The following is an 18,329-nucleotide window of genomic DNA, read 5'->3' on the forward strand; positions in this document are numbered from 1 at the left end:
ATTTCCTCTGAAATCCGCTACGTTTTCTCGTCGCCGTCCAATTTGTAGCCAAGGTGACCCAAACGCAGCTAGATCATAGTTGTGTGCTACTCACTCGTGACGGGCTCTCCATATAGGCCGACGCAGCCTCACTCAACTCTCTCTGAAACACACTCCATCTGTCCCTCTTTGACCAACATTTGAGTGTTCCGAGCGTCCGACCACCTTGACACTAAACATGCCTCCGGAATACTTTGGAAACATGCAATCCATGTGCTTCGTTTGCCAAGGGAATCACTCCTGGCTCCTCTGTGAGAGAATTTCGCATTTCCTCTAAAATTTGCTGCGATTTCTCGTCGTCGTCAAATGTTTTACCTAAGGTGACCCAAACGTAGGTAGATCATTGTTGTTTGCTACTTACTCAAGACCAACTCTTCGTAGAGGCTGATGCAACCTCAATCAACTCTCTCTAAAACGCACACCATCTGTCTACTGCGTTTTTTCTTCGCCGTCGAATCTTCTAGTCAAGGCTACCCAAATGAAACTAGATCAGTGGTGTGTATTGCTCATGCCATGGGTATACGTGATCTAAACCAACTTGCCTAGGCTGGCTCTCCGTATATAGGCCGTCGCAGCCTTACTCAACTCCCTTTGAAACGCACTCCATCTGTCCCTCTTTGACCAACAACTTAGTGTTTTGAGCGTTTGACCACACTGACACTAAACATGCATCCTCAATACTCTGGAAACATGGAATCCATGTGCTTCGTTTGGCTCGACTATGAAAGAAATTCACATTTCCTCTGAAATCCACTGCGTTTTCTCGTCACCGTCCAATCTTGTAGCTAAGGTGACCCAAACCCAGCTAGATCATTGTTGTGTGCTACTCACTCGTGACCGGCTCTCCGAATAGGCCGACGTAGCCTCACTCAACTCTCTTTGAAATACACTCCATCTGTCCCTCTTTGACCAACATTTGAGTGTTCCGAGCGTCCGACCACCTTGACACTAAACATGCCTCATGAATACTTTGGAAACATGCAATCCATATGCTTCGTTTGCCAAGGGATTCACTCCTAGCTCCACTATGAGAGGAATTCCCATTTCCTCTGAAATCTGTTGCGATTTCTCGTCGTCATCGAATGTTTTAGCTAAGGTGACCCAAACGTAGCTAGATCATTGTTGTTTGCTACTTACTCAAGACCGGCTCTTCGTATAGGCTGATGCAACCTCACTCAACTCTCTCTGAAACGCACTCAACTCTCTCTGAAACGCACACCATCTGAGAGTTCCAAACGTCCTACCATATTGACACTAAACATGCCTCCTCAATACTCTGGAAACATGCAATCCATGTGCTTCATTTGCTAAGGGAATCAATCCTGGCTCGACTATGAAAGGAATTCGCATTTCCTCTAAAGTCCGCTGCGTTTTTCCGTCACCGTCGAATCTTGTAGCAAAGGCGAACCCAAACGCAGCCAGATCTTTGTTGTGTGCTACTCACTCCATGGGTATACGGGATCCAAACCCACTTGCCAATACCGGCTCTTTGTATAGGCCGACATAGCCTCACTCAACTCCCTCTAAAACGCACTCCGTTTGTCCTTCTTTGACCAACATCTGAGAGTTCCGAGCGTCCGACCACATTGACACTAAACATGCCTCCTCAATACTCTGGAAACATGCAATCCATGTGCTTCATTTGCCAAGGGAATCAATCCTGGCTCGACTATGAAAGGAATTTGCATTTCCTCTAAAGTCCGCTGTGTTTTTCCGTCGCCGTCGAATCTTGTAGCAAAGGCGACCCAAAGCAGCCAGATCTTTGTTGTGTGCTACTCACTCCATGGGTATACGGGATCCAAACCCACTTGCCAAGACCGGCTCTCTGTATAGGCCGACGTAGCCTCACTCAACTCCCTCTGAAACGCACTCCATGTGAGTGTTCCAAGCGTCCGACCACATTGACACTAAACATGCATCCTCAATACTGTGGAAACATGGAAACCATGTGCTTCGTTTGCCAAGGGAATCACTCATGGCTCGACTATGAAAGGAATTCGCATTTCCTCTGAGCTAGGCTGCCTTTTCTCATCGCCGTCCAATCTTGTAGCTAAGGTGACCCAAACACAGCTAAATCATTGTTGTGTGCTACTCACTCGTGACCGGCTCTCCGTATAGGCCGACGTAGCCTCACTCAACTCTCTTTGAAATACACTCCATCTATCCCCCTTTGACCAACATTTGAGTGTTCCGAGCGTCCGACCACCTTGACACTAAACATGCCTCTTGAATACTTTGGAAACATGCAATCCATGTGCTTTATTTTCCAAGGGAATCACTCCTGGCTCCACTATGAGAGGAATTCGCATTTCCTCTGAAATTTGCTGCGATTTCTCGTCGTCGTCAAATGTTTTAGCTAAGGTGACCCAAACGTAGGTAGATCATTGTTGTTTGCTACTTACTCAAGACCAGCTCTTCGTAGAGGCTGATGCAACCTCACTCAACTCTCTTTGAAATGCACACCATCTGTCTACTGCGTTTTTTTATCGCTGTCGAATCTTCTAGTCAAGGCGACCCAAATGAAACTAGATCAGTGGTGTGTATTGCTCATGCCATGGGTATACGTCATCTAAACCTAACAAATTTGGGAAGAGTCTAATCCAAAGCAAAAGCATATCTACTTGAATGTATGAGGATAAGGTAAGGGAGTTTTCACATGCAAACAATGGAGGAACCAAATCACCATTTTTTATAGAATGGACCAAAAAATAATTCTATCTCGTTGAGATTTCCACCCTCATTATCCACCATTTATAAATTTCTATATGGATCATCTCTAGATACCCTTTTTATTTACTAATTTTACTGACCTACTAGATCAAAGTCTAGCTCCCACCCTCTTTCACCTTACTTCTCAAGACATATCTTGCAATTAAGCTCAAATATGCAATCATAATCACCTCCAATCACCTATAACAATTGGGTATTACTAGAATGAAAAATGCCTAACTCCAATTGCCTTGTGCCAAGCTTAACCTTTGTGTGCAAAAGCCTTTGTGAGTTATGCTCAATGCAAAGCTCTCAAGCTTTATGCATACTAGAGTGAGCTTCTCTTTGGCAAAACACTAAGTGAAAGCGATCATAAGTCACCCCATATGTATATAATCATATGATGCTTAGATGAAGAGTTGTGAGAAGGTCGAGTTCACTTGTACGTGATGAGGTGTATGAAGTGCACTTGACCAGAAACCCCCTGTGTACATGTAGAGACTTTGCAAATCGAGCAGCACAAGGATTGTGGAAATTTCATGTCTTTCAATCAGACTCCTCATTAGAGATCTCCACTGAGAGTAAATTGTGACTTTATTGATTTTTGTAATTGTGTTAGTACTCCTCACTCATGTGTTGAGAAATTGATGAAAATATTATTGCTAAGATCTTAGAATTGGCCTGTTTTTGTTGTTCGGTTTATGTTGATTGTTTTTCATCAGTGCAACCCTTATAGTTTTAAATCTTGAGTTGTTCGATGACCTTGGATTGTTGGTGGTGAATCTTCAAACTATCTAACTTAACTACTATCGTTGGTGTTTTGGTGCCACAAGAGTTAAAGATTATTAATTAGTGGTAATACATGACTACGTCTCAGGCTAGTCAATTGAAAGAGCAAGCAACATGCACATTAGCTGGATTTTACAAACTAGTGCAAAATAGTTATTTTCTTGAGACGACTTAGTAAGACTCCAAGCATGTGAAAAACTTAGGAAGAATGATGCTCTCAGGTCTAATTCTAAGAAATCAAAAATGGGTAAGGTATCACTTCAAAACTTGAGTCCACCACTTGCGGTATCTTTCCTTTGTTGTGTCTTGATGCCACAAAAGTTAAGGATGATTAAATAGTGGTGACATATGAGTACCTTTTTAGGGCATGACAATCGGAAGAGCATGCAACATCCACGTTTTTTTTTAAAACATTTCAATGCAAATTTGTATTTCGCTTGAGACGACAAAAGAATTTTGAGAGCTTCTCACATTCATACCACAAAATTTTTTGAGCCTACTTATTTATACCTAGTTTTTTAAATGCAATTCACATACACACATAAAAGCTTCCTCTTCACATGTCAAACAAAGGTATAGCAGATTACGCCCTTTAAGTAAACAAAGACACGGTGATAGGATGGAAGGAGGACCTACTTTCCTTCATGGCAAAAAAATAAGGACACACAAGTTGGTACCTATGCCATATTGAAGTAGGGAGCGATCTTGCAAAAGATCTTAAAATCTTTTTAAGTGAGCTTTCTTGATTGGATGGAAAGCTTCAAGAGTGCGCTTTTTCCTGTCGGAAGAGAGCTTTGAAGGAGAGATTTTTTAGGGTAGACCAGCCACGTGGCACGAGAAAACCCAAAAGCTCGCTCCACAGCTCACTTGCAAAGCTCGCTCCAAACCTGCACTCATAGATAGGTTAGGACTCTTTTATTGTTTTGATTCTATTCAATAAGGGTTGGTGCCTCTTGCCACTGTTTTGATTCTATTCAATAAGGGTTCGTGCCTCTTGCCACCAATGATGTGCCTCTTAGAGGTGTTTCCTAGTATTTTCTAGTGTGTACAAAAAAGAATTGCATAGTTGGGCTTCTAAATATCAGTTCAAGACCATTCATCAAATCGAGCATGATGGCCACTACAAACAGGTTTTCTTGTGCATTATCGTGGCTTGTTGTCTTTTCTAGCATCCATGTTTGTGTGATTTAATCGTGATTGGTAGCAAAATTTTCAACACATTTGCTTAGTATTAGACATTAGTTTTGATATAATTTTAAGTCATAGTCCCTTGTCTAGGTTTATTAATCAAGAATTTTGGCTAAACTAGTTTGACCAAGGTAGAGCATCAGAGATCTTCTCTTGATACATTAGGAGACACCTTCCTAATTTTCAATGGTTACTTGAGCTCTTAATTCACTATTATGAAGCATTGCGTACAATGTGCTAGTGCTTTCTAGTGGACTTTATTCCTCATGACATTTAGCTTAAGTATTATAAAAAGAGTTTGACTATTGTGATGAACTTGGGGAAGGTAACAATGTCAAAATGACTCCCCAAAGTTACAAGTTTGAAATGCAATTAAAGAAAAGCAAACCAAAAAAAAAGTGCCAAAAATGTAAAATCTTAAGCTGGAAGAGAAATCCCGCCTTGATTTGGTACTTCACTCACATATATCGCCTATGGTACTAGAGTCCTAGAGGTTCCCATTGTGGACGCTTTTTCTTAAGAAGCAAAAAGGCCCGGGTATACAAAATAAGCACACACGTCAAATGACTTTGAATCAATGTTTTTTTTTTTTTAAAGAGAGTCCAAAAGATTAATTAAGGCTTTATGTGGTAAAAAAGCATATATCATAAACACTTGGGGGGTCAAACAAAGGAAACAATTCAGGAGATGATTTCATGTGTGATTTCCTTTATCGTATCTTAACTAGACGGTCTTCTAAGTATATCCTCTAGTTAACCCTGGGACATGAAACACTTTGCTCTCGCAATTAAACAGCTCAATTGGCTACAAAGAATTGAGAATCTTACCCATGGTATTAATAATTGACCTTTAGTGCCTATTGACAGTGAAATTAGCGACCTTAGACTTTTTGATTCATTGACCTTTACGAGTGCTTATACGTTTGATTATATTGCATTCTAATGTTTACTGATCAACAAACTGTTTAATATTATGATACCAATCATTTTGTGTGCATATTCACTGCATATGCTTTTTAATTATCCATGTTCTTATGAGAATGCAGTTATTGTGTCATTTTTGTTGATTTTGTAGTGTTCAAGTGAAGCTAAAGAGTCAAGCTCTTGCAGAGGACAAGTGCAGCATCTTATAGAATTGAAATTCTTGATTGAGAGCACGTCCATGGACCACTACTGTCATGAAGATGTTTAACTACTACAAGACCCATATGAGTGGACCCACCAAGTTCCTACTTTTTGAACATACCTTCTTAAATTTCAACGACGGAATTTACATTAGGAAGGGAGGCATGTTAACTTTGCGTGTCATCCTTATTATTATTTGTATTTAGTTATAGGCCGGGATTGTCTGTCTGTAGGTCTCTAGTCTAGGATTGGTGATCGCTAATGAGAGGCCCACTAGACTATGCACCAAACTCGTTTTGTGCCGATTGTCTGAATGTGGGCACCCGTATGTGATAGGGACGGACCCAACTAATAGATAAGGTTGTACAACTAGTCTATCGATTCATTATGAACGTATAAAGCTTGCTCTTGCTCTTGCCTTATCTTCTTCTGTATATGTGTATGTGTGTGTGTGTGTGTGTGTGTGTGTGTGTGTGTGTGTGTGTGTGTGACAGAGAGAGAGAAAGAGAGAGAGAGGGCATAGGCAATAGAGCAGCGGGAGTACGACAACAGCAAGAAGGGCGATTAGGAGCGTGGTGGCTTCTTCCTCTTGACGTGCGCACGAATTCTCTCAGGTGCAGTAGTGCAGGAGGTGAGTGACACGCCAATGTGCAGTCATAGAGCTTGCATGTATTCACAGGTTGTGTGCTTGTAGCCTTGTGGCTCGCACATGGTGTTTAGCAAGTCCCCAAAATTTGACAAGGTGCCTCTTGCTCTTGTTTTCCTAATAATTTTTTGGTGCCCCCCATTGAGGAATTGCCTCAAGCTACTTTCAATTTATAGGTTTTGGAAAACATGGCTGTTATTTTTAATGAGTTTCAACCCTGTGAAAGTGCTAAAGATTTTATTGAGAAAATAGAGTTTTCTTGCCTTCTTATTGATACGCATGACCGAGCATTGGTGCTACAAATCTACTTCTGTCTGAAAGGAGATGCTAAACAATGGTTGGAAGACAAGGAAAAGGAGCTACAAGCAACCCAACCTTTTCAAGTTATGACTTTATGAAATGGTAAGAAGACCCACAAAAGATATGGTAGTCTATTCAAAAGTTGTTACAAAGTGAAGGTCAGACCATAGAAGACTTTGTGAAGGCATTCAATGCATTAATGAAAAAGTGGTGTACATCTTTGGGGTCTCAAATTCCTCTATCCATATTAAAAAAGTACCGCTTTCATGCAATTTTGAGAAGTAGTCTATGCTTGAAGGTGAAGCTTAAGTAGCCACACCCTTGAAGAGGCATTTTGAATTGCAAAGAATAAAAAGTGGAAAGCAAAGCTCCTTAGTCAACTTGGAATCAATGTTGAGCCATAGGTTGAAGTGAAGGTTGTAGAGAAACCAACGTTCCTCATCAAAGAGCCAAGTTATGGTCAACAAGATTCTCATTATGTGAATGTTTTTCACAAGAAAATGCAAGAGCTGCAAGAGGTTGTAGGTCTTATGGATAATCTTAGTGTACATATGATGGGAAGTGGAAGAGGCCAAAGCTATGGATAAGATCGCGGATATAGAAGCAATGAGGGGTTTACATGTGGAAGAGGAAGATGCATGGATGGAAGAGAGGATATGCTCCAATGTTACAATTGTAGTGGATGTTACAATTTTAGTGGATGGGTTCATAAAAGCCCTCAATGTGGCAATCCAAAGGGAATGGGTGGTGATATCATGTTTCCTCTTTCTTAATAGATTCTTTCCCGAGATCAAGCCTATATTGTTGATTTCAAAGGGGAAGAGAAACCAAATGGTTTGACAACTAAAGAGAAGGGCAAGAGAAGGGTGGCAAGCATAATCCATTTGGAGAAATAAAATGAAGATTCAACAGCTATGGTGATGACTATAGGTAAGAATGACATGAGTGATGCAATCAAGAAGCAGCACATTGAAGCTCCTGGCATAGACAATGCCTATTTATCTTGTAAGCACATGGTAAAGCTTCAAAAGGTGTTGTAATTAATCATCCTCAAAGCACTTTGGTAACCAAAATAAGTTTAAAGCTTACAGCACAAAGCAACAAAGTTGAGTATGCTACTTTGAAGAAAGGACTACACCTTTGCCTTGAGATTGACATCCATCATGTGAGGGTAAGAGTTGATGCTCTTTTGGTGGTTAAGATGTGTAGCAAAGTAAGAATCCAAGGCTGAAAAATATGTGTTTTCAAGTGAAGAACCTGCTAAGAATTTTGAAGCATGGAGTTTAAGTGTGTAACAATGTGGTAGTTGTTAATCTCTTCTTCTATAACATTTGTTGATTTTTCCTTCTCTTTTAGTCTATTCATCTCCTCTGCACGCCGGTTTTCCTGCTCAGCTTTGTCCCTTATATTCACATCGTGGGTGACTTTCACAATCTTCACCTCTGCTTGTGGCCTTGATGGAGGAATAAGCAAAATTTCCTTCATTTTATTGTCTATAAATTCATTGGGCTGGAGCCCTTACTCTTTTCAAAGTTTCATTGTCCTTTTCCATAATCATTAGTTGACACTTTTTGAAGCTCGGAGTTTAAGGCAACTTGACACATTTCAAAAATGAAGAAGCACATGATGCAACACAAGCTTTAATTGGCCAATCGTATGTGATACGGGTTGATTCTCTTCTTTATTTAGGAAGGGAAGCTTTGGAGAGGGAAGAAGAGTTTCTACTAATAGATATGCGTACATCATAATTGGAGAAATCAAAGGAGTATACCTTCATCCATCAACCCAAAAGGTATGTGCTTCTTGGTGATACCCTATATATGAAATGGACTAATTTTTTTATGAGAAGAGTGCCATGGAAAAATGAAATTTACACAATTTTGGAGGAGAATCATGAGGTTTCTTGTGGTGGTCATTTTGCTTTAAGGATCGCTTTGCATAAAATCTTATACGCGTGGTATGTATGGCCAAGCATCGCGTGATGTTCATCATTGGCGCAAGTCTTGTGAAGAGCGCCAAATCATGGCAAATAGGGTTTTCAAATTAGAAATTAGAGGCACCATTGTGGCATATTATATTTTAGAAGTGGGGTATTGACGCAATAGGCCCTTTACCCATAATAGCTAGAGGCAAATGTTACATACTTATTGATGGTGACTATCTATCCAGGTTAAGAAAGTCACATTCAAGATGTTTCCCAATTTTTATTTAAAGAAATTTGTTGCATGCCATTAGAGTTACTTTTTGACAAAGGTCTAGGTTTCAAAGGAGAGCTACTGGATTATCTATGTAAAAAGTTGCATGTGTATGGCAGGTTTACTACTCCCTATTATCCCTGGTGTAATGGAATGAATGAGAGGTTTAATGGAGAACTCATAAGGATGCTTACAAAAATGGAAAAAACTAATGTGAATACTTGGAATTTAGAGCTACCAATATTGTATAAGTATATAGGACTTCCATCAAGTCGGGTACTAGTTTTCTTCCTTCCACTTAATTTTTGGCAAAGAGTCTTTGCTTTCTATTGAAGTGGAGATACCGGATTTGAGGCTGATATTGAAGCTTAAATATGAAGGATATGAATCACTTAAAAAGGATTTTGTATTTTCAATATGCACAATTGGATCGATGGCTTGCTTTTGAGCATTATGAACAGGTACTGAAGAACAATCAAACAAAGGCAAGTGAGAAGGTGAACGAAAAATACATCAAGAAGGGTGATATGGTCTCTTGATACAATAGGAATCTTGATAATATTTTCAAACGAAATTTCAAATCTAATGGCAAGCACCTTTCCTGATTTTGAACAGGTTTCCAAATGGCACATATCAGCTTCACACATGATTTGAACGGTACCCCACAAATCATGCGTGAATGGCTACAAGTTAAAAATTATATGTTGCAAGGTTGATGATTGTGGTTGAAGATGAGTCTTTGTCTCAAGGAAAATCCATCAAGCTGCTGCTAGCTAATGGGTTATTTTAAGTGCCCATTAGTGTGTTTTTTGAAGTACGACTTGTATATAAATTAAATCCATGTAAAAACTTAAAACTTTCAATCAAATTTCAAAAATTTAGATTTTTGGGGTCATTGTGACTTCTTCATGCCTTTTGATGTAGTTTTTTGCCCTCAATTAGCCTTCTTTATGTGTATAGTTGTGCCATGGAATATTGTGTTTCGTCAAATTTTCACGTGGTGGTGCATAGATTGGAAATTGAGTTTCTTCATAAATTTTGTTTCAATTACAGAGGATTTTCTAGGATTGAATCGTCCCTTCTGATGTTGTGTTTTACAAGATACAATCGGTTTCTTGCAGGGTATATGATATAGCAACCCGCGGGCCATTTGGTGTAGAGTAAGTTGTAACGGCTTACATGTTTTGTGGCATATGCACACTTTAAAATTGTGTTTTTTAACAATCAATTGGTGAAGGGGGGATCTCTTTTCCTTAAGTGCGTTGATTGGCGTGTGTTGTAATTCCATGCTAGGCCAAGTGCTTTTTAGTTTCCATGGTGGTCTTTTGGGTGGGTGGGTGGGTGGGTGGGTGTTTGTAAATTCACAAGGGATCACTTGACTTCGAGTTGTGCTATATTGTGATGCTCAATATTTTTTTTGAGCGCCTTTTAAAGACATTGCTATAGAGGTGGGGAGAAGTTTGCCCACCGATGCATGAAAGGCGTCAAATATATCCATTATGAATTCCGATGTTTGTCAATCTTTCTTATCGGAGGGATAAATATCTAGAAAAGCCAAGGTGTACGACACAATGACTACAACCAACAAATTAACAAAAAGAACTCTAGTAATGCAAAATTGAGTGAAGCACAAAACCCCAATAGTGCCACTCACAATCGCATCTCACAATCCATATACACATGCTCAATGAGCACCTCTTTCTCTATCTTCCCCATTTGAGACCAAAGAGTGTATTTAACACGTCCTTTGTAGCTGTTGATAAATCATTACCTATCGCTTTTTCCTTCTTATTCGCAAAAGAACTCAACAACCAATGATGATAGTGATGGTGGATAGCACCATTATTGTGTAGATCAAAGATGTTAAACAATTCTACTGAATTAATAGATGTGGATGGATGACGAGGTCTTATCCATTCATGTTTTCTCTACGTGCTTTATGGACCGGCACATAACAAAGAGAAAAAATCAATAGTGTAGTTGAGACAGTAGCATGAGAATGTAAACAACTATAATGGGAAGCAAAGCGGAAACAAAAGAAAATGAGCGGGAGAACAATGAAACCTTGCTAATAAAAAAGTGCACTTACATTCCATGTGATTTATGCCACATTCGTCCTACCTTGGTCGTGATAGAATGAAGATTCACGCGAATCACGACGTATTTTAATTTCACGTTTCTCAAACAATTGAACAATGTATTTTAAAAGCGCAAAAAATTGAAATATAAATTAGAAATTATAGCAATTGTTACAATTATCCGACCTCCATGGAATTCTCTCTTTAGCACCACAAGGACCAAATTTGAGTTCAAACTTTCCCTAATGTTGTTGTTGCAGCACTAGAGCATAAGCGAAGCCACCAAAAAAACACAAGTGAACAACTAATGGCTTCTTATCATGCCATGATTCATATGGAGTCTTATATGGAAACTTTTTCCATACCTTATAATTATACTTAAGGTCATCTCCTTTGTCAAAGGGTTTCAATCATCATAAAAAGGTTATATTTTTAAATTTTTGTGTCTAACTTCTTCAATAATTCACTTTACAAAAATCCAAGGATATCTTTTGATGCAAATTGTTGCACTTGTTTGTAACCTTTGGCTTCTCTATCTTTGAACTATATGGAACACTACCATTTCCTGTTTTTCGTTTTTTAAAGTCTTCTGAGACACTTTCTCTTACATCTATTAGTATGCTTTTTGGAAGATAAGAAAACGTGTTGATAGCTATCCTGCTTATGATATGTTATTGCATATGTGAGACCTTACCTCCTATGATCATGGTAGCAATCCTATGATATTTTAGTTTCTAGCCAACACTAGTGGGTCTATCACTCGAAAATATATACCCATATCACATAATTCAATTGGGTTTTTTAGGCCCATATTTCATATATTTTTAACATACAAAGGTTTACCAATCAAAGGAAGTATACACATAATGAACTAGAAAATGAGTATGCTATATTCACTAGAAATCTAAAGATATGGATGTTTTAAATTAGGCCTTGAGCATAGTGTGGTACAAATATGGCCCCTTGAGTATCAATTAGCCATCTAACAAAAACATAAGTTGATAGAAATGAATTACCAATTGTGTAGCATGCAATAACAATAGTTCAGAGCCAACCGTTTATGAATGTAATAGAGAAGATTAGAGAAGAGACATTATAAGTAATGAATTTAGTGAGGTTGATCCCCCTCAAAAAGGACTTTGTAAATAAGATAGTAAAAGCTTGTGTTAGGATGTGATTTGAGCTCTTATTCAGCTGAAACTAATTGTAAAGGCTAAGATTTTACCAAATGAGTGTACCTCACCTCCACACACTTCCCAAGAGATAAAGAGGGTACCCTATGGATGCACGATAGACAAAGAGTGATGGTGAGGTGGGAGAAAAGGGCAGTGGGGCATATGCCCATTTTGCCTATTGTAATTTGACGTTATTTTTCATTTTCCTAATTATGGGATTATTAACATTATAAATGGAATTTGATATGTATAAGGGAATCATCCATGCTACTCTCCATCAATAGCCATTCACTAACCCCTATTACACCATTCTCAAGTGTGGTTGCATAGAGAAAGAAGCCATTATTGGATCATTTTTCACCCGTTTTGGTCCCAATGACTCTTGTTGTAACATCAACAAAATCTCATGATTTTTTGGTTTGTATTAGGCTTTTGAGTTTACTTTGACCTTAGCATCACCATGCGGAGCATCAACCTCCACTTCCTGAGAGAGTCACATTACCGAGATTGTTTTTCGGTTATTCAATTTGTAGTTGCTTATTGAAACTCCCAAAAAATTACCTACTGAGTTTTCAATTTTGACAACCTACATCAACCATTCTTGATACTTTAAGCTCTATTGGAGGCATTTTTTAGCATTTTCTCTGGCTTGCTTTCTCTCTCTAGCCAAGGGAGATAAAATTATTGTTTTAGCTTTATTTGTGCATTCTAATGTCAAAAGCTTAGCATAGTGCTCTCCTTGCCAATTTTTCCTCATAATATATTCTAAGTGAGTCTTATAGAACTTGAGAAGAATCCAATTATGGTCATTGAAAGCAAGAACTTTCCTATTTCAACAATTGTGGTCTTGTACTTGTGCTAAGATATGCTCAAGGCATCATTAATTTGACAAATCCATTTCACCCAAGGCACATAGTTATCAATATCAAAGATTTTCTCATGAGTCCTCAAGATCAAGGGCACCTTGGATTTTCATTCAACCATGTTAAAATTGGACACTCATCAATAAAGGTATGCCTTGTGTTTTTATAATGTGAGAAAACAAGTCTTCATCGATTTTATTGATTTAATAGACCAATTTTGAGTAGTTCTACCAAAGTATAATTATTTATCTTGTTTGGCCATCTGTTCAAGAGTGTCAAAGAGAAAAAAATATTTTGTGCCAAGAACCTCGAACAACTCTTTCCAAAAGAGACAAGATAGTATATAGCATAGACAAGTATAGTATACAGCCTTCTTTGACAAGTCTCTATGGCACCTTACTAGGAGGAGAACTACCTTTATTGAATTATAAGAACCTTCAAAGGATATAAGTGGTACAATATTCCCTTGTGCTCTAACTTGGAGATTTTGTATCTACCACTATGATAAAAAGCTATTTCTCTTTCGAGGTACTTCAAGTTGGGACAACCATGCAATGAAACCAAATTGACATTTTCATGCTTTAGAGGTGATTCGACGGCTATTAAAATGTATTTCTTTTATGCTTTTTACAATACAGCTTAAGGAAAGGTTATTTCTCACTAAATGTAGTTAGCACAATCCCACATAGGTTGGAGAGAGTCTTAATGATAGCTCTAGAAGTGTTAATGCTTCCTAAATTGTCATCAACAATTTTTCTCCCTTCTTATTTCCAAGCCATAGGGAACAATCCTCTTAAATTCATTCTGTTGGGGAAATTGATGAGAAAGAGGCACTTTCTCACATGGAAATCCTTCTATAACTTCACATGTACTGCTTGGACTTTTATTAAATGGGTCATAATGTCACTACGAGTTCCATAGACATGGGGTTTGCACAAAAAAGCCATGAATCTTGCTACTTTTTAGTAGAATAAAGGTCATGACCTTCATTTCCCCTAGAATCATAGGAAGCCTTTAGCAATTTTAAAATGTTAATTTCCCTAGGTCCATTGGAAAGCCTTTAGGAGGTCCAAATTCTCTTATTGCATTTATATGTTTTTCCTTACCGATACACATACCCAGCACAAACACATCATCATCAGCATACTCTTAACAATGATGCATAAATCTAAAGGTATGAGCTTCTACCTCCCTTGTCTCACCAGATCACTGCTTCATCTATGTGCAATACATAAGTGTATATGGCAATGTTGCTTACATTTGATGGACGTGGAAAACATGAAAACTTATGGAGAAATTATTTTTGGTGGAAAAGGTCCAATAGTCATGTACCCAAAGACAAGGGCAACATATAACTAATTTCAAGTACTAGACATGTATCACATCTATTTGCAAGGACCGCATACCATCAGGCAAGAGCAGTTCTTTGTGAATCAAATTTTGATTGTTTTGTATACCCTGTCAGCATTGAGAAAATGTATTATACTAGATGTGCACAGGTAAGCTTCTGAGCAATCAATGTGGATGCACAATTATACGCAACAATTGACGTGCAAGCACCCTTGTCATAGGATTGCTTACATAATGGATAAAGCTGGAGATTTTCCATCTTCATTAGCACATAAAATACAAGGAGACATGCTAATATCTATTCCAGTGGTCCCCAAAGAGTTGGTCTAACGGTAAGGCTTTGGCCTCTCAACCTATGGGTTGTGGGTTCAAAGCCTTTGTTGGGTCACACTCTAGAGGGACACCTTGTGCTCACCTGGTTTTCACGTTGCTAGGGCTCTTGCCCTTGGACACTCGAGTGCATCCTCCTCCTGGGGTGGGTCACCCGAGGAGGTTCCTAGCTGGTTGCTACGAGTTCTCTCCGTCGTTCCTAGCATGTGGTGCATCAATTAGGTTGCCATGGTGATGCCTGCGCATGGCTCTTGCCCGATGGTACACGGCCCTTGCCCGACCATGTAACATGGCTAATATTTGGAAGGGATAAGCACCTCCCCTTGTGGGCCCTATGGTGTGTCGAAAAAAAAAGATATCTATTCCAGTGGCACAACATTACATCATAATGAGAACCCAGTCTTGCAAGTATTAGCCATAAATCATGCCACCCCGCATAAATTTAAGATCAAGGTCATGATAAAGATACCACCTCACCAAAGCTTTATTGGATTTCCATGTAATGGTCATTCCACTTTAGTTGTAGCATTTTTTGCACCCAGTCCTCAACACAACAAAATAGGGAACATACTCCATCATCATTCATAAGTATTGAACCATAACACTGTGTAGTACCACCTGATAGAGGTAATTACGATTCTATAGTGACCTTGCTGCATTCACATTTGATTCATACATCATACACTAATGCAAAATATCCAAATGAGTCAAGTAGTAACCATATGCACAAAACAGGAAAGAAAGACGAAACATATCCCAGCAAGCAGCAAAATTATGTACAGCATCAAGAAGAGGCAAACATTTACAATTAAGAATATTGCATCGACACACTCCAAGCCTGCATAAGTACAAGAACCAACAACATTATTAAAGCAGGAAAAATACTATGTGAAAGAAAAATCTGCCTTTTTCGAAGCTCGAGGTCTAATAATCCGCAAAATTATTTGTAGACCGGCTCGTAAGCTCAAGGACAGCATCAGTGTTATATATCGCTAGGGAAAGAAAAATCTGGAATTGTCTTCCTCTTGAGCATTCTGAATAACTTCTAGCAGCCCTATGTGAATCTTTTGGCTAGTCATTGAAAAGAAAGACAAAGGACCATCTACTATATCCTCATGACCATAAAATAGTGGCTGATAATACATGTTTTTTCTTGAAAAAAAATTCAAGGAAACAAGCTATCTAAGTGGCTGTTTGGATAGGTTGAGCATATTTACTGTTATAAATAAACCACAAATTTCAGTGGAGTAAGGGCCACATCCCAACCAGCAAGTGTGTTGTTTAGACCTCCTTCATCACCAATTTGATGCAAGCAATACATTTCATCCATGTGTGGACCACTAGAGAAGGAATCGCTTAGTGATCAAGGGCACTCATCCAAGCAACATGGACTGCACCAAGCAAATTTCATGAGTCCAAAGAGCTTGAATCCATGAAAATTTGGACTACTAATTTCACTTAACACCAATGATAAATCACCAACATTGCTGGAGGAAACTGTGGATTAAGGTCAAGATAACCATCAATAAATATTTGCACATGGAATTTCTCCATGTTTAAGCAACTTAAAGCACCCATGCTTTATGCAGGCAAAAACGCATGCTACGTTGTTTGTCGCTACTGCCTACAAAGCTTGCTCAAAGCTTTAAAGATAGCACTTCTTTTTCTCTTTTTACAACTAATTGACATGCAGCACGGGTGCCAAGCAAGATCCTCATCTAACTTCTGTTAATCAAGGGCCACAACTTTGATCAGTGTTTGCGCATACCTTCTCTCCAGAAACACAAAAAGCTCAATCAAGAGAACAGTTGCAGCAATTTGAGGAAACATACACGAGCTTGTGAATGGTGGTAAATCCCATGATATCATACCTTTCAGAACGTGTACAGCAAATTACTCTGCCTTTGCCACCTTCTTCCGTTTCCGGTCCTGTTGTTGGTCTTTAAGTTTCAAAAGCTCTTTGGAGAATGCTCTCAACTTACATGCAACGTCTTCATTTCTGTGTGCTGCAGCATAAACATCATGTAAGATCCATAACAGGGTGGATAGGTACGATAAGTACTGTACAAAAAAAACGTTGTGCAGCCTAGGCAATCACTACTCGTACCTATTGAATACAAATAGACATACATGTCTACTTATGCATGCTTGCATACATGTAAAAGCATGTATGGTATTTATATCATTCATGCATGCATGCAAGTATGGTATTTAGGTATGGGAAGATTGATAGATACGCATTTGAAATGTAACTTTGGTCCAAGTATGTATGGTTGCTAGTGTGCATTGTGAAGAATAAGGAACAGAAAGTGTAAGAGGGTCCAAGGAGACTAAAAAGTAAGTGTGTGTGTGTGTGTGTGGTCGAAGCAAGATTAGGGTCTCCTGCGCAGAGCTAACAAGCCACGCAGTAGCTGCTTCCTGCAAAAGCCACCATTACCCTGTGCGCTGGCTGCCCCTCGCTCGCGCTGACATCAGCAGAGCCCAGACCGTCGCTTCAGAAACCCCTCTGTTTCGCGTTTGTGCCCTATGCTTGCTGGCCTGTATAGCGCTCTTGCTCATGCAGCGCCTGCTGAGTGCTCCCAACAGTGTGAAGTTCTTAATCCAGTCTGCATGCTGTTCTGAATCCAGCCTGCGCGCTGTTTACTGCAGCATGCTATCACCCAACCCCTCCACACCTATGTATTGCTCTCTCTGTACAGCCTTCGTTTTTTGCAGTTCTATAGTCCTGGAGAGTGTGTAGGTGTGTGTGAGGAGTAATTGTACAGCCTTTCTTCCTTCCTTTTGTAGCCTGGTGTGTGTGTGCCTGTGCACGTGCGCTTGTGAGAACTGGTGTGGGTATCTCTAGATTGGAGAGGAATTCTAGATAGCGAGCGAAACTTTCCGAGCAAATAAAAAATCAAGCAAACTAATCCAATGAAAGTTTGAAGGAGCTTATGCAACCTTGCCACCTTTAATAGCATTTTGGACTTGATTAAACATCAGAGTCTCTTTGAGAACTCATCCTAAGCGCACCCATATGTAACATGCCTGGTTGCACATCAAGCCATCGTGATGACTTGGATAAATGTCGATAGCCAAGGACGAACAGGTTTAGCAAGATTTTGAGACAAACTTGGGGTAGAGAGAGAGAGAGAGAGAGAGAGACGCTAGAGCTTGAGAGAGAGAGAGAGAGAGAGAGAGAGACGCTAGAGCTTATTCTTCTTCGTTCTATATTCGATGCACACATTGTCGCCACCTCTTTGTACACTGGTGGTTGCCCATACCACTTAGCCTTTGTCTCTGTTGGTCTCTTTGGTTTGCACTGGCTACAGTGCGCCAACTTGTCCTCGTGCAGATCTTGCCCCCTCCCCCGGGTTGTCTCCTTTGCCTCTTTTTATATTTTCCATAGTTTAGCAAGATTTTGAGAAGAGCTTGGAGAGAGAGATCTTGGAGAGACATAGAAGGGCAACACCATTGCACTTGACATTAAACTGAAGGGCGAGTCTATCCCTATTGTATCGGCTTCGGCCATTTCTAAATTAATAAAATCCAGTCTGTTTGTTT

At 39.4% G+C, this 18,329-nt stretch overlaps 1 protein-coding gene across 3 annotated transcripts in view; it reads right to left on the minus strand.

Moving 5' to 3' along the window:
• Positions 1-15,631: 15,631 nt before the first annotated feature.
• The window catches only part of LOC147439648 (Histone superfamily protein), a 58,351-nt gene continuing 55,653 nt past the window's right edge, over positions 15,632-18,329 (minus strand). Inside the window, exons 4-5 of one of the 3 annotated variants that reach the window (XM_086485462.1) lie at positions 16,658-16,792; positions 15,632-16,177 (exon numbers count right to left, since the gene is read on the minus strand). In XM_086485462.1, coding sequence (XP_086341588.1) covers positions 16,680-16,792 — 113 coding nt within the window. In that variant the 3' untranslated portion in view covers positions 15,632-16,177; positions 16,658-16,679. Of the gene's footprint in view, positions 16,178-16,210; positions 16,555-16,657; positions 16,793-18,329 lie in introns of those variants that run through there. The other 2 variants (XM_086485463.1, XM_086485464.1) reach the window with 2 other exon arrangements.

Source organism: Adiantum capillus-veneris, chromosome 16 (assembly GCF_014529385.1).
Source record: "Adiantum capillus-veneris isolate H3 chromosome 16, ASM1452938v2, whole genome shotgun sequence".
Classification (NCBI taxonomy): domain Eukaryota; kingdom Viridiplantae; phylum Streptophyta; class Polypodiopsida; order Polypodiales; family Pteridaceae; genus Adiantum; species Adiantum capillus-veneris.